The 19416-nt window shown below is 33.8% G+C and overlaps 3 protein-coding genes across 4 annotated transcripts; 2 read left to right on the top strand and 1 right to left on the bottom strand.

Annotated features, from left to right (window-relative positions):
• Nucleotides 1-238: 238 nt before the first annotated feature.
• On the top strand, nt 239-2331 carry LOC21386105 (protein TIFY 10A). The gene is made up of 5 exons (XM_010100794.2): nt 239-437; nt 954-1128; nt 1309-1625; nt 1720-1777; nt 1897-2331. Exons 1-5 carry the CDS (start codon nt 272-274, stop codon nt 2000-2002), a joined length of 822 nt encoding a protein of 273 aa, XP_010099096.1. The 5' UTR covers nt 239-271; the 3' UTR covers nt 2003-2331.
• A 6703-nt stretch (nt 2332-9034) lies between these two features.
• On the top strand, nt 9035-14642 carry LOC21386103 (oligouridylate-binding protein 1). 2 transcript variants are annotated; one of them, XM_024167389.1, is made up of 12 exons: nt 9035-9338; nt 10210-10271; nt 10559-10661; nt 10883-10959; nt 11044-11105; nt 11213-11300; nt 11438-11513; nt 11624-11654; nt 12300-12419; nt 12855-12937; nt 13291-13464; nt 14105-14642. In XM_024167389.1, exons 1-12 carry the CDS (start codon nt 9258-9260, stop codon nt 14384-14386), a joined length of 1239 nt encoding a protein of 412 aa, XP_024023157.1. In that variant the 5' UTR covers nt 9035-9257; the 3' UTR covers nt 14387-14642. The 2 variants fall into 2 exon arrangements, with proteins under 2 accessions (XP_024023157.1, XP_010099094.1); XM_010100792.2 differs by having other exon boundaries at nt 12852-12937.
• A 2394-nt stretch (nt 14643-17036) lies between these two features.
• On the bottom strand, nt 17037-18291 carry LOC21386101 (protein MARD1). Its single transcript, XM_010100790.2, has 2 exons — nt 17579-18291; nt 17037-17426 (listed from the first exon to the last, which is right to left on the bottom strand). The coding sequence occupies exons 1-2, from the start codon at nt 18154-18156 to the stop codon at nt 17258-17260; spliced, it is 747 nt and encodes a 248-aa protein (XP_010099092.1). The 5' UTR covers nt 18157-18291; the 3' UTR covers nt 17037-17257.
• Nucleotides 18292-19416: the final 1125 nt, after the last annotated feature.

The raw sequence follows: 19416 nt of genomic DNA, 5'->3' as shown, positions 1-19416 counted from the left end.
ATTTTAAAAAAAATACTCAGAGAGAGAGAGAGAGAGATTAGATATATACATATACACAGACAAGAAGGGTTGAAAATGGAGGTGTAGAGAATACAGATGCAGAGTTGATTGAGTTTTCTTCATCAGAGCACGAAGATCGATAACCTTTTTTGTTGTTGTTGTTCTTCTTCTTCTCGATTCGAAGTTTGCTTTTCCGCGATTCGATTTCGGATTCGTTTCGTGTTTTATATATATATATATATATATATTTTGTGTTGAATTGATCGGAGATATGTCGGCGTTGTCGGAAAGTGTGGAGGTTTCCGGTCAGAAATTGGGGAGGTTCTCGGAGAAGCCGAGCTTCTCTCAGAAGTGCAGCATGCTGAGCCAGTACCTGAAAGAGAGAGGCAGCTTCGGAGATCTCACCCTCGGGATGACATGCACTGTTGAGCCCAACGGTAAAGCTTTTTGTTTCTTCTTTCTTCTGTTGTCTTCTTTAATTTTGTTTTCGTTTGTTCGTTTGTTTGAAGATGAATTTTGTTGAGAAATTTACTAGAGTGACTATCTAACTTTTAGGTTTGAATCTTATGAATTTTGCTTGTTTTAGTATATGGTTAAAAGGATATTATTGAGATTCGTGTTTGTAGTATAAATAAGCTGGTATAGATTTGGGAGTTTCTGGTTATCAGAGTAGTTAAATCAGAAAATTCATATACAATTTTGCCCATTTCTTTTTTCCTTTTTTTGGTGCTGTGTTAAAAAATTCTTAGTTTTCATATGTGGAAATTTAGAAACATATTTTTGGTTGTTGTCTGCAATAAATCATCCTAGATTTCATTATGTGGCTAAGAATCGCTGAAATTGCATTAAGAATTGCTCATAAACCACGTATGAGTTAATTTTGGTATGATTTTTTAGTCCCAAGTTGTGGATCTGATTCATTTTTTTCTGTTTTTTTTTTTTTTTTTTCACAGGGACTTCTGAAATGTACCGTCAGACAGGGACAACAATGGATTTGTTCCCGGTTGTGGAAAAATCAAGGAACATGGCAACTCCTAGAGACCTCAAATTTATGAGCTTGTTTCCTCAGCAATCTGGTTTCATTTCCTCTGTTCCAGAACCTGAAGTTCCCAAGATGGCTGATTATAGGTACTCCTTTAGTTTGTTGGGTTGCTGATGTATATAGCAATTAATGCTTAGATCTTGTCTTATGTGCCATGAATTTATTGCATCCAGAACTAGGAAGTTATATAGCTTTTAGAGCTTTTTACTGTTTTTGAAGTGAAATGTTTATTATATGCTGATTAATATTGGTTCAACATGTAACAGTCTGAACAAGCGTGTCCCAGGAGGAGAGCCAGAAAGGGCACAGATGACTATCTTTTATGGCGGACAAGTTATTGTCCTCAATGACTTTCCAGCAGAGAAGGCAAAGGAAGTCATGCTCTTGGCAAGCCAGGAAAGCTCTCGCAGCCAGACTGCCGCTGCTTATGTCTCCAACCAGGCGGCCAACGCCTTCCCAACCCATGTCGCTAAGAGCCCAATCGAATCCAGCAATTCAGTTCCTCAAAGCCCCAGTGTTCCTAATTTCGGCAACAAAGTGATTCAGGAGCCCATTCAACCACCCTCCAGACCCATTGTTTGCGGTAAACTTCTTGTGACTGGTTAAATTGTTGTTCGTATTAACAAAGTGCAACTAATAACATATGTCTAATTGATTGTTTTCTTTTTCTATTGCAGATCTTCCAATTGCTAGGAAAGCTTCACTTCATCGGTTCTTGGAGAAGAGAAAGGACAGGTAGGACTTGATACAGATACACATAGAGCATGTTCTTACTGCTATTTCAAATTCTTTTACGGGCAACTTCAATTTTTCTTTTCGGTTCATAAGACTAATTATTTCCTTGTATTTTTCAGGATCAGCGCCAAAGCGCCATACCAAACCGGCAGCCCAGAAGTAGCCCCAACAAAGCCATCGGAAGGCAAGTCGTGGCTAGGATTGGCTGCTCAATCTACACAGTAGTTTGATATTCCAAATTATATCAAGTTATTAGGCTTTCATAGTTCATAAGCCTTTTATTTTTCTGATTTTGCTGGGTTTAGGCCTGCTTTTTTTTCTCAGCGCTGTTTCTTCTTTGCTTTTTAGGCTTGCTCACTCGAGCCTGCCCTTAGATCTAACTCTTGATTAATCTTTAGAGTCTGTAATTAAATTATAATCAAAAGTATTTAGTTATTGGTTAGCTTTGAATGCATTAATTTATTATATAACTATTGATTCTTAAAGAGTGAATGTATTCAGTATTCTGACTGGAGAAAAGAACGACAGGCTTAAATTTCTGTTCAACAATCAAATCTCTCGTGTGTATTATTTGCTTTCTTTGCAACAAGATGTTCACGTTTACCCTTTTCTTTTACTTTTTTTTTTTTTTTTTTTCCTGCTCTCTCTCTCCTCTGTCGTACTTTTGTTAAGGAAAGAAAAATACTATTGAGTGCCTTAGTACAACTTGTGAGTGCCCAGTACTCAATGTACCTTCTTACTGAGGAATTTGAAATTAAAGAAGTTGGAAGAAAATTTGATTTTCTTTTTTAACTTTTTTCTTTAAAAAATTTCTCTGACAGGTCTATTTTTTATTGTTAAATTTAGTTAAAATTATATAAAACAGAGTTTTTGAAAATATAGACTTTTTAATAGTTTATTTTTGAAGACCCGATAAATTTATTTTGTTAGAGGAAAAAAAAGTTGTTTTGACTTGTACAATAAAAGTATAAAGTTTTTTTTTTTTTTTTTTTTTTTTCCCCGGGGAATTCCTAGAAAAAAGGCTTTTTTTTTTTTTTTTTTTTTCACACGGGAATATCCTAGATAATAGCCCACCACTACAACCACTCCCACCATTTTTGACGTGTTTAAGTGATTATCACCATAACTTTGCTCTTTTAATTAATTTTCTCCCAAAGTCTTCAAAGAAACATTTATCAAAGATTTAGACGAAAATTGACCTCGACTTCCTTCGAGATTTAGACGAGGCCTTCATGCCACCAATTCTCGAAGCCTCACCAATGCCTTATATTTTTATTTTCTTTTTCTCCTTTTAATAATTGAGCCAATTCCTTTTCGTTTTTTAGTTAGTATACTATACATAATATTTAGTAATATCATGGCACGCGTATTGATTTTTTTATTACAAAATTGGTTTTTTCTTGCACATTATAAGCACATGCATATGTGGCTTTTCTTCCTTTTTCAATTCAGAAATGTGTTGTTGCTTTGTTCAAGGAAGCTCCAAAAGAGAGAAAGTGTGCACTATTGACTAGAGACTAAATATATTATATATATATATATATATATATTAGGAATGGCAGACATTTCCTCTAAAAGGTCCACATTCAGAGCAACTTATTAAAATGTGGAAATTAGGTGTACTGGTTCGAGCGTTTTTTTGTACTACACTAAACTTTGGAAGGAGAAAAGTATTAGATTTATTTAATCACGTTCTTCACGTCGAAACCTCGAGATTTTAATTTACTTTGACAAAAAAAAATCAAAAATCAAAAATCAAAAGCACAACAACCGGTGGCGGATAAGTATTTCAAATTTAATGAATTGATAATCACATGCTATGTTGAATGTGGTAGGGTCGGCCTTTTGCTTTGACCCATTCTTGGTTTTTTTTTTTATAATAAATAATAAGAAGAAGAATTCTGTGATAGATTATTAAAAAAAATTGGAGAAAAGTACATAGTTTCTCAGTCGTATTATTTAAGTTAATCGTCATTGTGATCATTTTTTTTATTTATTAATTATCAGTCTTCTCTTTATTAATTGAATGAGAATTATTTATTTTCGAAAGTAGTAATATAAATAATATTTTTTATCATCTCGCGTATATATATTAATAAGACCTGATTGTATTTCGTTTAAATTGTCTGATAAAAATTTGATTGTTTAAGACTGTTCATATAGATAAGGTTATTATTATTATTATTTTCTACTAATTTGGTTGTGTAGGTGTTCGCATGTGTTTGCTTGCTTACTTTTCTTGTCTCCAAATGAGTTATATATGTGTGTATTTGTATACAACTATATTATACTTGTATTCATTTATTTATTCATTTTAAGTGGGTCGTCTTTTGTCCATGGCTTTAAGCCACCCAATTTTCATCTTAATAAGTGGGTGGGTGGTCCTGCGTTTGGTTGCTAACTTGATTTAGGTTTTAATTACATATGATGGAATTTGCTTCAGAAACCATTTCGTTTGACTTTTGGCAACTCTCAAGGGTTGGATATAATTGATTATTGACGTGACATGTTTTTTTTTTTTTTTTTATAGTTATTATTATTTGGATCACAATTGCTGCTTAAGTCCTTATAAGTGAAGAGGGAAGGATACAAAAGCTAACGGATGATAAAACTGTGATTTTAGTCACATTCACGGTCACCCTTATTTTATTTTATATATAAAAGAACACCACTATTTTATGTATAAAAAAAAATCCTGACAATTTAATAGGCCTTATCAAAAAGTTTTCAAAGCATACACACAAGAGAAAGATGTGCTAGTCATTTAAAATGTATACATATATTTATGTATGCAAATTACAACGCCATTTTCTAAACGGCCCAATTAAATCTATTGATACATGTGTGTATAATCTGTATCAAGTTTTCCAAATAATAGTAGTCTAAGTGAAACATTTGCATCCGATAGCAGTTGGGGCCCAATCTGTTAAATTCCAAAAGTTGGCTCTTAAACACATCCTTCTGAAATTCTACTTTTTTTTTTTTTTTTTTTTTTTTGTGATAAGCTACATTTGTTATAATAATTTGTTAAATTTTAGACAATAATCTGTTAAATTATGCCCGCCACAAAATGACCGGAGACCCGCCACCAGCAACATGTGTCAAATTATTAATAGTAATCTGTCAAATTATTTACTTCAAATGGATAAAATTCAATAATATTGAAACTCAAAAATCCGGTATTATTTTAAAGGAATTTGTCAAAATTACTTAAATTTTTACCAAATTTGGGTGGGCCTTTCGACGAAGCCTTTCTGAATAAAATGGGCTGTACATGTGAACCCAACAATGTTCCACCCGCAATTGAGAACCCAAACTTTGGGTCCATTTCTCCGCCCCGTTCGCCATGTTGGCCCGGAATATTTAAAAAAAAAAAGAGAAAAAAAAAGTAACAAAAGGAGAATTTACTCGTATAAGTTTAGATCTTTATCTTTTTAAATTTTTATTTATTATCTTTGATAGATACTATTTTATTAGTATAATTATTTGATTAAAAAGATTATGAATTAATAATAAAATGTAAAAATCCTGATCAATTTATCATATAGGTGATCGTGCTGCTAGTACTAACTTGTGAGCATTTCTCCAAACCCAAACTTTGGATCAATTTCTCTCCCGTTGATGAAGAGCCCAAACTTGGGGTCCATCTGTTTCTTTGAAGCTCAAATTCATCTTCTAATTTAATGTCCCCGTAACTCACCTCTTTCTGTCATTCTGTTCCCTTGGACAATTTTTTTTTTTTAAAAAAAATCATTAACGAAACCAAAAATAATTCTTTTTAGTCGGTCTGATATTTTTAAAAAAATTAAATTGAATTAAATTACTTGTTTAGACGGTTTGAACTTAAGACTAAAATTTTTTTTCAATAATTCATAAAAATTATAAAATCGTTAATTCATAAAAATAAAAATAAGATTTAAGTTTATAATGTAACTTAAAAATAGTAAATGTTTAAAAGTTCATCATTTAAAGTTTTAATACAAACCAATAAAAATATGATATGGTGTATTTTATAAGTATAAAATGACTAATAAAAACTAAAATAAATATAAAAAATTATATATGTATATTTTTTGGTAGATTATTGGGCGGTTTGGGGAGTTTAAAATAAAAAACTGAATCGCCCAAAAAAATTAGATTAAAAAATGATCAAATCGCCTGATAATCTAAAAATAATTAACAATCTGGTTCGGTTTAATTTGAATTGGACGGTTTTCACGGTTTGTCAGATTTTTTAAACACCCCTAATTCTCTTAAAATATTGTTGCTCTTTAGTTATTAATTAATATATAAAAGAAGAAGGTGATACTTAAATATTTTAATATTCTAATAAATAACATAATTCTTTATGCTCTTCATTAGAGAGCATTTTTCTATATTTTTCAATTTATGCATTCTCTAAAGCCTCATGTAGTAAATTTTTTAATCTTTTTAAACAAAAAAATATCATTTTCTTTTCTTTTTTTTTTTTTTTCAAAAACATGTTTGATAATTACTTTTTAGTTTGTTTGTTCAAAATCGAATACATGTTAGGTAATTATGGTTTTTTATTATTTTTTAAAAAAATGTTGTAAGCCAGCGAGTTGAGTTGAAGGACTATGATCAATGGTGGGGGTACGGTAAAGGTGCCGGGACGACTAGTCAAGATTGGTGCTGAGGTAGAATGAATGGATCGGGATCAATGCTTAAGTTAAGTCGGTAGGTTGAGATAGTTGGTAGGGTGAGCTAGGACAAGTGCCAAGGTTGGGATCATTGCCTAGACTTGACCCTTGATATGAACCCCACATACCTTGGCCTATAATAGGTATGTGCTTAACCCAACTGTCGATCCTGACTTAGGTGCTTGTCTCGTCCTAACCCTAAGTAATGGTCTGTGATTGTTAACTCGATTCCAATACTAGTTTGGCTTGTCAACCTGACCTCAACAGTTATCTCAACGTATCAGTGGTCTCGACCTGGCTTGGCACTGATGACATGCCAAACCTAATGGTGATCCCAACACAACTTCATCATCGGTCTTGGACTGTCAAGCAGACCATGATGGTGGCCCCGGCCTATTGCTCGTCCCCTTTACATGTCTTGACCCTTTACCTTGACCCCACCACTAGTATCGGCTTGTTGTTTAACCTCAATGCCTATCCAGCTTATCAGCTTGATTACCTATCTCAGTTCGTTGGCTTGGGCTTGGTGTCGATTCGGCCCCAAGGTTTACACTAACCTATCAATTAAATAAGAGTATCAAACATGCCTATCCATCTTACCTTGTCAAAGTAACGCTTATATTTTGGTCCCAACACCAATCCCATCCTAACACGACCTCATCTAGACTAGTAACCACAACCTTAAATTTTTGTTTAAAAAATACCGAAAACATGAAATGTTTGTTTCCGCATTTTTTTTAGAAGATTGATAATAACTAAAAGAAACAAAAAAACTAAAAACAATATCACTCGCTGTATTTTAATAAGAAAATTTCATTTATTTGTTTAAAACAGCACTGTAAAAAAAAATGAACCTTAAATAAACACACTCCTTACAAGTAATGAATTTACATCAAGACAGATAGTATTGTCCTAAAGTAATTAGAGAAATAACTTTTAATGATAATCCATTTAGTTAGGAGAATAACACATATCTCCTGATTCTTTACAAATTAGTTGTTTTAATTACGGAATCTATTGATAAAAATAAGCATAAATATTTTAAATTTTAAAATGTACTTATTGCGTCCAATGATCTATAATAATCTTCATATTCATTCTTCAAACTTTGAAACACAAAATGTTTTGGACGAAATTGTAGAGTTATTGCTTGTTTAAAGTTAGGTATAATATCTAGAGGGTTAACCAATGCACTCACTCTAATAACAAAATCTAGCTCGTCGCGCAAGAGCCTTCTCTGTTGCCCAAATTTGTATTCGTGCAAGCCTTTTCATATTAAGCCCGACTCCGCTATCAGATCTTCCTTGCTCATGTTTTGAAATCCTAATATGTGGTTTTTTTAAAAACTTTTTTTGTGTGAGTAAATTGTACTGTTACAACTCAAATTATCACTTTTTGCATAATAAACCAGCTTTTTAATTTTGAGAAAAAGCACTATGAACTATAAAATCAATTGCAACTAAAGTCCAAAAGTTGACGGCGAGTTTGAGACATGAGATTTGCACATGAAATATTTAAAAATGAAGATCTTTTCCTTTTATGTGCATGCGAATCTTGTGCCTTAAATCAACAATTTTTTTTTTGTTCAACCGTCAATTTGATAAGATTTGTTAGCATACGGACTTGAATTGTTACTAATTTTAAAGTTTAATGTGCATTTTACTAAAATTGAAAATCTGATCATTGGCGCGTTTGTAACTCGTTCTAAAATAATTTTATTTTTTGTATGAAAATGAAAATGAAAACGTTTTCAATCTCAGATAGAAATCATTTTTGAAAATGCGTTTAGTAGTTTTATCTAGAGATTATTTTCAGTATAAAAAAACCCATTGATATATATATATATATCTGTGCATGAGAAAGGAGAAAACGAAAAAAAAATAAAAAATGACTAAAAGTCATTTTTTATTTTTCTCTTATTTTACACTAAATTAAAAAATCATTTTCATTTATGTTTTTTATTTTTATTGCATCAAACGCCGTTTTAAAAATATTTTTATTTTTTATTTCTCAAAAAATATAACAAATAAAAATGAGATCAATTTTAAACATGACCTATAAAACAAATGTATAGTTTGAGCAACAACGGCACAATTTAAATTATTAATTGAATTTTGTGTTTTGCAGATTTGTTTTGTTCTTTTTTTTTTTTTTGAATTCATGTGTACTCATTTTCTAGAAGTAATTATATGAATTTACTTAGTTACGTAAATTATGTGCAACACAATATATTCTGGTAATTTTTTGATGGCAATTTGCTAATCCTTTTGAAATATTTTTAAAACTTCAGTTTTTTTCAATGAAAAAAAATTTTGGGGACTAAATCGTCACCCACTCAAATAATTCGGGGAAGCAAATGATTTTTTTTAAATTTTCCTATTTTTGATTGAAAATGAGCAAAATAAATTTTTTATTTACCCAATGCATAATGCTTAGGGACCTCCTTTTTTTTCCACCCCACAGAACACAACGCGCACGCAGCAGCGCGTGGTTTTTTTTTATTTCACGAAAATCGAGTTTATTAGCGTCGTTTTCATATAAAAACCGAAAGCAGGAGCATTTTACTCCGTTTCTTAAAACACACATCTTCTTCTGTTGCTCTTCGTTCTTATCTCGTCCTCTCTCTTCGGAGAGGTTTTCTTTTCTTTTTTTTTCCTTTTTTTTTCTTTTTTCTTTTTTTTTTTCCTTTTTCTTTTTCTTGTTCTTCTGTTTCTCAATTTCTGCAGTTGATTTTTCCTTTTCGTTTTTTCCCCTTTTCTTCTTCGTCTTCTTCTTTTCGTTGTCGAAAACTGTAACCCTAGAACTCGGATTCGTTGAAGATGCACCAGCAGAGGCTTAAACATCAGGCGATGATGCATCAGTCGCTCTACCACCATCCCGCTCTCTTGGCTGCTCCTCAGGTTTCAACTTTTCATTTCTCCATTTACTATGATTTGATTTGATTTGATTTGTTTCTAATTTTTTCTTTTTGCTTCGATTTTTTTCTTCATTTTTGACCGGTAATCTGTGATTGTTGTTGTTTTTGTTCTGGAAAGAGAAGAAATTATGGTTGGATTTTTGTTGATCAGAAATTTAGGGTAAATATTTGCTTGTGATTCGATTAGTGGGATCGTTTTTATTCGAAGTGATTTCTGGGTTTCATATGTTACTGTGTTGTGTAAGCCCAATTGTACTATTAGGCGAATAATCCCTGCACAAGTGGATATAGCGTAAAACTATGCCCTTTGGATGCAGTGGAATGGATAGGATAGAATTTTACCGGCATAATCCGGGTAAAAGATGGATAAAAGATGGGACACTAAAGAAACCCCGCGAGGGGAAAACCCCCAAAATGGAGAAAAAAACTCAACTTTATATTCAATTATTAAAATTATCAAAATATTCAAGTCTCTTTACATTAGGTGATGTGGCTATTTGTAGCTCACATGGAAAATGATAACAAAATAACAACTAAGATAAACGAAATACTAATAATAAAACTAAGCTAAGATAAATTAAACAACGTATGAAAATATAAGAAACAACTACTTATGCTTAAATCTCCCAACATCACTTTTGATTGACGAATGATGCTTTTTTGTTTTTTGTTTTTTTTTTCTTGGGTTGGATGATTTTTGGGTAATTACTATTAGTTTATCAGTTTTGATCGATGGTATCCCTGGAAGTATTTGTTAGGAATTTAGGGTATTTTCTCCTCTTTTTCTTTCTTTCTTTTTTTTTTTTTTTTTTTTTTTTTTTTTTTTTTTTTTTTTTACTTTTTCATTTTTGCAGATAGAGCCTATCTTGAGTGGAAATCTGCCTCCAGGGTTTGATTCAAGTACATGCCGCAGTGTGTGAGTGTTATAGATTTTTTTTTCTTTTTATTACGTCATTGTCTTCTTAACTTTTACTGTTTCAATTCTTCTTCTAGGATGCTTCCGAACTGGGTGTTTCTTGGGTCATCTTTTCCTAGAAAATTTAGTTCTAATAGATGGAAAAACACTTACATGTATTTTGACACGGCTATTATTATTTTTATTATTATTTTCAAATTTCCCGCAACTTAGATTTCTCGTGTTCGCTAGCCATGGTTGCATGTCATGTCTTGTAAGGTTTGGCTCTAAATTCATGACAAATGCAGGTACGTTGGTAACATTCACTCCCAGGTTACTGAAACTGATCTTCAGCAAGTGTTCTCAAATGCTGGTCCCCTTGAAGGATGCAAACTTATCAGGAAAGAGAAGGTAATCTTCCTGTCATTTATGCTTTCATTTCTGGTTGGTCATATAATGACGGGAATAATTATGTTTGAATTTGAGGAGAAAGTCTGGAAGAAGTCTATTTTTGGATTTTTCGTTGACTGCTCTAATTGCAGTGTTTATGTATGAACCTCTTTAGAGGTGCTTTTAAAAAAAGGCTTATAAATTTGCTTTTGATGTGTTGAGTGTATTTCTTATTTTTGCAGTCATCTTATGGTTTTGTTGACTACTTCGATCGTAGATCAGCTGCCCTTGCTATAGTAACTCTAAATGGCAGGCATCTGTAAGCACAAGCCTTAACTGAATTTGAGTTGACCTTTTTTCCTCGCTTTTTCCTTGTTCTAGGTCTCAATTTGTTGTTTTACAGGTACGGCCAGCCTATTAAAGTTAATTGGGCATATGCAAGTAATCAAAGAGAGGATACATCAGGTTCATTGGCAAATGGAACTTTACTTGTTTATTTTAACTTCTCTCTACATTTTTGAATAGCATCATGATTTTTCTTCCTTTTTTTGTGTCAAATTTCTGGCACACAGGTCATTTTAATGTTTTTGTTGGCGATCTTAGTCCAGAGGTTACTGATGCTACGCTGTTTGCGTGCTTTTCTGTTTATACGAGTTGTTCGTAAGCTCCACTTTCTGCTGTTATTCTCTGATTTTTCCTTTATTGTGGTCGGACTTTTAGAAAACTTACATATATCATTCAATAGAAAGTTAACATTTTTTAACTTGGGAGTGATTTGATCTGTATACCTATTTCAGAGATGCAAAGGTTATGTGGGATCAGAAAACTGGGCGGTCAAGGGGTTTTGGTTTTGTTTCCTTCCGTAACCAGCAGGTAGTTAAACAATTAAACGACATCAAACATTTATTTTGCTCCTTTTAAATTCTTTGTTTAAATTGCTGATTGGTGTCATCCTTTTCGTCTTTTATTTTTTGTTTTGGCAGGATGCTCAAAGTGCAATAAATGACTTGAATGGTACGATAATTTCATATTTTCAGATAGGACATTTTTTTTTGGTAGCTCTTTTGGGGGGTTTTTCCACCATTGGACTCTGCTTCTCCTCCTGTCCCACATCTTTTCCTTGCTAGGATTTTTTAGAACTCACTCTTTCATCAATTTAGGATTCTATTGATAGGAACCATAGGTAGAAAATGGAAGATAAGAATTGAAGGAAAGGAATTCTTGTATTGAAATTAAAATTGAATGGTTACAGTTGATGGGACTTTTAGAGCCTATCCTTCTCCCACATCTCAATTGACTAATTGCCTCCCTTCTAACTAATTTTCCCCTGATTCATATCTCTACAACCAGCTAATAAAAAGCATCTCACAGTTAACTAACTTAACTAACTTCTTGAGGCCTATCATTACCAGCTCAAAAAAAAAAAAAAATCACCGTCTTCCCATTTCCTTTTTGTTTGTTTGTTTGTTTGTTTGTCGACCATATCTCCGTCCTCGATCCATTAAAGTTCCTTCCAAGACCTATTCTCTCTTTTAACTGGGCAGCTAAGATCTTGAACTGCCGCCCGTCATTTATGTTGAATTGTCTTGTCATGTATTTTATATTTATTCATTCTTTGCTTCATTGCTTGAACTTATCATTTATTTTTTCACATTACAGGGAAGTGGCTTGGGAGCAGACAGATTCGATGTAATTGGGCTACAAAAGGTGTCAGTTCCAATGATGACAAGCAGAGCTCTGATTCTAAAAGCGTTGTAGAGCTAACAAGCGGAACATCTGGTGAGATTGCCTTCTAAAACATCATATTATCATGGTTATAAATCTTTGTTGTCGGTTTGTAGTCTTGTTATGATAGTCCAGTCGCATCTTCTCTTGTTCGGAATACTGGTGAGTTTTCCGTGATTGTTCGATGAGGCAAGTAAAAGGTTTTTACCCCTCAAGGTCTTAGTCAAGCATGCCTGCTGCTGAATTATCTTCAGAAATCAGGCTGGTTTGAAATATGATGTTGGACCTGAACTCTACATTAGCATAAAGCGTATCCTTTTTTTTTTTACTTGTTGCTTGGTTTTTTTTGTGCGTGAATTTGTACTTATGATAGTCATCATGCTATGTTTGAAGAATTACCCTTTGAATTGGATTCTTTTGTGATATTCTGGTCACTTTCCTTTCAATCATTGGAGCTTACAATCTTCATATATTCCCCATGCTCAGAAGATGGTCAGGAGAAGACTAACGAGGATGCTCCAGAAAACAATCCCCAATATACCACTGTTTATGTCGGAAATCTTGCTCCAGAGGTGGGAATTGATGTTTTTTATAGCCATTTTTAGTTTTATCTTCCCTGCAGTTTCTTTCCTTTTTTTTTTTTTCTTTTTTTTCTTTTTTCTGGTCAAAGGTGTGATTGCGCGTCTTTGTTGAAGGAAGGAGGTATAGTCATTTTCACGGCCATGTGAAACCTATGTTAAACGCTAACAAGAGGGGTGGTTTTGTCTAGTTGTGTTTTTAAATTTAAATTGTACTAGATATACTTTTTATTGGTTGGTTTTGTATTCGGGCGACGGGTCAAAGTCTGCATTTGTTTGACTGAAATTTGTACTGTTGACTGCTTTAAATTTTAGCTGTTCTAAGTTCTTGTTGCGACCATTTTTAGGTTACTTCAGTTGACCTCCACCGTCATTTCCATGCCCTTGGTGCTGGAACCATCGAAGATGTTAGAGTGCAACGTGATAAAGGTTTTGGGTTTGTGAGATTTAGTAACCATGCTGAAGCAGCTCTGGCCATTCAGATGGGAAATGCTCGAATGCTTTATGGCAAACAAATTAAGGTATGTTCTTGATGGAGATTTTGTGTCTTCATTTTGAGGTGACTTCTTGGTTGGATTGAGAAGTTCTATTGGGGGATTAAATATTTTGTGTTAATTGTCACAAATAGTCCCCGATCAATAGTTGTCGTCCCAAATTCCTCTTTGATCTCTGGTTTTATATATTACACTCCCCGACCTATTCCAGAGTCCCACAAATAGCCCGGCACTCTATCAAGGCTTTTAGAAAATTTTGGAATTGAATGCTGAATTAGGTGCGAAATCCTCTAATCTAAAACCTGATACGTGATGACCAAATTTTGAACATCTACACCACTGTAAAAACTGCATTAGCAAGCAGGATAAATTCACCTCTTGATGGTGTATTCCTTTCTCTAAGCTTCCCTCGGATTCCACGTTTTACTAATTCGCCCCTAACTAAAAGCGACAGGTACACAAGCATTTTTCTATCCACTTTATGATGGAATCTTGATGTAAGGGCCTTTTTGGGGATGCTGCTTCAATATGAAAGTGGGGCTATTTAAGGGCGGGGGCTAGTGTTAGGGGAACCTTTTTGAAAGGTCTGGTTCTTCAAGTAGAAGGCAGATGGGATTATAATTTATGAGCGACTATGTATTTACTGTGAAAATTTGTACTTTTGCAGTGCTCGTGGGGTAGCAAGCCCACTCCTCCGGGAACAAGCTCCACCCCTCTTCCCCCGCCAGCTGCTGCAAACATGCCCGGTTTGTCAGCTGCTGATTTTGCAGTCTATGAACGACAAATGGCATTAAAAATGGGCAGTGCACAAGCGCTGATGCATCCACAAGGCCAGCACGCGCTCAAGGCTGCTATGGGAATGGGGGCTGCCGGAGCTGGTCAGGCTATATATGATGGTGGCTTTCCGGGTGTTGCGACCACCCAACAACAGCTTATGTACTACCAGTAATTTTATAAGTTGGGAAAGAAAAAACCTTTGTTTTACTAAGGTTTGGCGAATAAGTTATTTAACTTAAATTGTAGGATACACGTATTTTCCCTGTTTTTAGTTTTTCTTTCCCTGCTTTGGTTGGTAGATTGGTTGTCTTCCTATAACACTAGTGTGAGCGCGCGTGCGTTGCACGTGTGATACCATATTATGGTTTTATTTTTCTCTCCTTTTTTTTATTATAAATATGGGATACTATGGATAGTTTTATGCTTAATAATTTTTAAAATATTTGAATATTGATATTAATGCCGAGCATGATTTCTTTTACGTTTTTTTTTATTTTTATTTTTTTTATTTTTTTGAGGGGGCAATTTATGTTTTTCTGGATTCTTTGGCACGCGTTTTGTACCGCTAGTTGGTCTGCTTGCGTATGGCTAGTTGATTGTTAAACTCCTCTTCGGTACTTTTCGAAGATCTATATGCAGGCATAATTTGCTTGTGCATACAAAGCGGGCACCTTTCTTTAGGCAGAATAAATTCTCATGAGAAAGATCTTGCTGCGAACTGCTTTGCAGCTACATGGGAGCGAGGTCAATAGTAACATAATTACCTAAGCCAAGGTCTGGAACCCAACATGTGAGAAGATTGTGGTCTCGTTTATTTCATCGATTTGACTTTAGAATTTGAGTTTTGTTATAGTAAAAAGCTCTCAGAAACAGTTATATTTAATTTTCTTTTTACGGTAAAAATCTCTCACATAAAGTCATATCTCAACTCGAATTAAAAACTTAAATCAACGAATTAAATATGCTTTATTTTACAGATTTGGATAACAACTCAAATTTTTATTTCTGTTTATGAATTTTTGTTTAAATTTATGAACTAAACGGGACATTATTTAGTTTTAGAAGCTGTCTATTCATAGGGCACCTTTTGGGAATAGAATGCCTAGAAAAGAAGGTAATGAAATTCTTTGAATATCTACTATACTTTGCACGAGTGTGAGAATTGAAAATTTGTTACAATTGTGGTCCAGTAACCAATATGCGATAATTTATAGAGAACTTAGAGAACGTGTAACTCGTGTGATCTTGATTTAAGCCTGCAATTACTTGGAATATTGGTGGCATGAGCTCAAGTTTGAAAGATCTAGGTAAATTTATGGATTTTGATAATGATGCAAGTTTGCTATAGTTTTCTAAGGAAGTTTAGTGACGTCAAGTAATTGATAAACGTAATAGATTTAAGATTTAGTCCAATGGAATTTTACTCGTGGTGAATCCATGCATAGAATTAACTAACTCATAATAATTCTTCTCTTTTACAGTTTTTAACTGAATAAAATGGTTTTGGTAGAATTAACCAACTCATAATAATTCTTCCCTTTTGTTGTGTGGGGAAATCCTTTTACAGTATTCAACTGAATAAAATGGTTTTGGTTATTAGATCAAGAAAAAGTATGGTTTTGATTATTAATCCTTAAAAAAAAAGGTTTGCTTATGAAGGAAATTTGAATAAAAAGTTCAATTTGATTTATTGGCTATTAATTAGGCACTATTATAACAGAAAAGTAAGAAATACTGTTTTAAAATTACATGAAATTATTCGGACTATCACAGAATTTCTGTACAGAAAACCAACACTCAAATAGGCTGAGAAGGGACTTGTCAAACTTGTTTAGAGGTTCCAGAGGTTGCTAGTTACTGGTTGACAGATTTTCAGAAACGTCAACAAGCAATGGGGGTGTCGATAAGACGTATTCGACCTGAAGATATACGTTGGGATCCACCGGTTGCGGGGACTATCAAGCACAACTTAGATGCCTTTTGTTGGCGGATTCATCATCAATTGGAGCAGGTGGTTTTGATACGAGATCATATGGGGTTTGTGTTAGGTACTGTTGACGGTGAAACTTTATTAACAGAAATGCACCGGACTACCCTTTGGTATCCCGTGAGGTTACCGGTTAAAAATTAGTTGTATATTTGAAATTATGCTATGAAACTTCGTCAACAGGTACTTTTGTGAAAACACTTCCAAGTAATTTTGATTCCTTGGTGGCAGAGTGTTTTGCTCTGGGGCTCTCTTTCCCCTTGGAAAGTGATCTTTTTGGTAAAACGGGCTGAATAATTTATGTACCGCGGCTGGTTTCAATTATTTATGATGTTATTTCGTGGTGTTTCTTGCAGCCATATTTCGAGGTTTGGAAATACGGTCCATCCTCTGGCTCGAAATGCTTTTAATTTCGTTGGTGACCCATTTTGGTTAGAACAGGTTCCACTGTGCATTGTGGATATTTTGACTTCAGAGTTCTCTAGCTCTTTCACTTTCAGAAAGAAAGAGAAAAAAAAAAACCAATTGAACTTCCTTGCGCTTGAAGTTGGAAAGTTGGTGCATGTACTTTCTAAATCCTCTTTCTTTTTGTGCATTAAAAGGGTTGCACTTAATTTCCTTTCTTTTTCTTTTAAATAACTCTTGTTATAACTAGCAAGACTAAGGAATTTGTTCCAAAGGGAAGTCCAATCACAACGTATAAGCACAAATAATTGATATATATATATATATATATGTATGTATGTATAGACTCTTCACCTTCTTTCTGGCTCTGTTCATCAATCATCCAAGCACCATACTCACAAAAAGATTCAACTTTTGATTCTTTTTATCAATCACAGAAAAAAAAAAGTTTATTGATTCTCATATTACAACATATAAGTTTGATCAATCTTTGTACTCCAGCAAAATTTCTCTTTTTTTTTTTTTGGGGGAGGGGGGGTTGGTTAGCAGCTTAAAGCTGATCCGCTCTCATATTAACGTATAAGAAAAGTATATCCGCGTATAAAAAGAACTATATAGTAGTCATTAATTTCCTTTGTTGATCTCCTACTGCTAGATGGCAACAATACCACTTGAGAAAATTTGGCCTCTCGAATAAGATGAGCTTGAAACAACATGATCCACAGATCTTGATGCCTCTGATCTGCACTGTTGTTCTTTACGTTCATCCATCATGATTTGGCTCGATCGACATTCCGCGCTACAAAATCCCTTTTCTCCTCTGTAAAACCAACCAAAAAAAAAAGAAAAGAACATTACTAATAATCACATAATCCAAAACAAGAAAATTAAAGTAGTACTAGTTTTTTTTTTTTTTTTTTTTTTTTTTTTTTTTTTTTTTTTTTGTGGGAAAAATGTGTAAATTATTTGTACCTGTACATGTATATGTCTTTGCCGTGGAGTTTTTTCCTGCACAAATGGCAAGAACTGAGAAAATCCGAGGTGGGAAAAGCGGAAAATTCTTCTGGGGACCTTCTTGTTGTTGGGAGATTAAAAATACCAAAATTATTACTTTGGTTATTTTTTCTAGATTTTCCATTATAATCACCTCCATCATAGTACACCTTGGTGAAGGACTTATTGTTTGGTCCACGACATGTCACGTAAGTATAATTCTCGGAACTTTCTTCCTCAAACTCTTGATCACAACCCCTCGAGGCAGCAACACTAAATCTGTCGCCACCGGGATTCACCGGGATCGGATTCGACCGGTTGCGATTAGAGCTGCAAATTGCATACTTTGCTAGAACATCTCCTCCAATTTTATTATTGTAGTCCCCGGACTTGTCCAAGGCCGCAACTATTCCCAATCCAACCCCACCAAGATCATAGTTCTTTAGACCTCTAGGGGATTGCATCTTGAGGTCTAATGGGCTTCTCGGGCTCGTGCCGACGTCGAGAAACCCTCCGCGGTGGCCGGAAACCAGCAATTCGGAAAGTTTTCCGATCATTGGCCCGGTCTTCTTGCTCAAATTTACCTTAAAATTTTGCTATTGAAGTGAAGGTGGGGGAATATGATGTGTGTGTTATATAATTCTCCACACAAAGCTTTTATCTTTTGGAGACTCCAATTTATGATGGAGTGGGAGAGTGGGTGGACTTTAAGCCCATGGTTTGGTTTGGAATTATATGGGTGTTGATTGCTAAAGGAAGACCAATTAATCATTTCATTACCTTTTTTTTTTCTTTTTAATTAAAAAGATTTATATATTTTTTTAAAAGTAATTGAAAATACATCTCTCTCTAAAAAAATATATATATATATATATAAATAAATTATATTAAAACGGATTCCAAGAAGATTTTATAAAAATGTCACTTGTCAACAGGTCACCTTTAAAAAAATGTCCATTTCCAATGATTGGGACCCAGCCTCGGGATCTGTCCCACCACAGGTCTTGTTCGGCGGACATAAAAGATTCCTTTGGGAATTTGGACCGTTAACCATTAGCACGTGTCAATCATCCAAAGGAGGTGGTATTGCAATTATTGCTAAACCACTGAGGAGTGAGAGGAGCTATGAAAGCCCATTGAAACCGGAGGCCCACGTTTTTGGGTTTGATATCGACTAGGCCTACCCTATGTGCGGGAAACGGTTCTTTTTCAGTGAAATGACCAAAGTACCCTTTTCATATTCTTCTCCAACAATCGAAAAATTCATGCAAATAATTTTATGGCTTTTAAAATTATGCACATAATTACAACTTGAAATGCCAGTTTTGTTTCCCGTCTACACAAGGGGGGGAAAACAAGAAAGAAAGGAAAAAAGTAGCAGCAGCAGCTAATTTTCTCATATGAAATACTAGTTTTGAAGGTTTTTATTTATTTATTTATTTATTTATTTATATGTTGGGAACTAAAATGTACGATAAAATAATTAGTGGCTTTATATCAAGCCAAATAACACATTGCATGTTCTAGTGAAAGTGGTTATGTTATAAGCTACGTACTTTTGCATCGAATATTGATAATTGACTGAAACCGTGAAGAAATAAAGGGTTATCCATTACAACATTATATTTTATTTAAAATAAGTTATGGATTTATCTTGTAGGTTTTATTCATTCGTAATAGTTAATAGTTAGTTGTAGGAGTCATGGGGATTTATCCCCTTATTTTTAGGCATTATCTTTTATTGAACATGTCATGTTGTTTATGGATAAATAACAGGATAATATTCCCTTATTTTTGTTGCCGTAATTTCTCTATTT

This window comes from Morus notabilis, unplaced genomic scaffold, assembly GCF_000414095.1.
Source record: "Morus notabilis unplaced genomic scaffold, ASM41409v2 Scaffold260, whole genome shotgun sequence".
Taxonomy (NCBI): domain Eukaryota; kingdom Viridiplantae; phylum Streptophyta; class Magnoliopsida; order Rosales; family Moraceae; genus Morus; species Morus notabilis.
The sequence above is the reverse complement of the archived record's forward strand: the minus strand, read 5'-3'. Positions and strand labels throughout refer to the sequence as shown.

Bases quoted from the DNA above. Each gene is read 5' to 3' on its own strand.
- LOC21386105 (XM_010100794.2), top strand. From the start codon at position 272: ATGTCGGCGTTGTCGGAAAGTGTGGAGGTTTCCGGTCAGAAATTGGGG. The intron at 1,129-1,308 runs GTACTCCTTTAG...AACATGTAACAG, and splicing joins CCCAAGATGGCTGATTATAG to TCTGAACAAGCGTGTCCCAG. The intron at 1,626-1,719 runs GTAAACTTCTTG...TTTCTATTGCAG, and splicing joins CTCCAGACCCATTGTTTGCG to ATCTTCCAATTGCTAGGAAA.
- LOC21386103 (XM_010100792.2), top strand. From the start codon at position 9,258: ATGCACCAGCAGAGGCTTAAACATCAGGCGATGATGCATCAGTCGCTC. The intron at 9,339-10,209 runs GTTTCAACTTTT...TCATTTTTGCAG, and splicing joins CTCTCTTGGCTGCTCCTCAG to ATAGAGCCTATCTTGAGTGG. The intron at 10,662-10,882 runs GTAATCTTCCTG...TTATTTTTGCAG, and splicing joins AACTTATCAGGAAAGAGAAG to TCATCTTATGGTTTTGTTGA.
- LOC21386101 (XM_010100790.2), bottom strand. From the start codon at position 18,156: ATGATCGGAAAACTTTCCGAATTGCTGGTTTCCGGCCACCGCGGAGGG. The intron at 17,427-17,578 runs GTACAAATAATT...TTGGTTTTACAG, and splicing joins AAAGACATATACATGTACAG to AGGAGAAAAGGGATTTTGTA.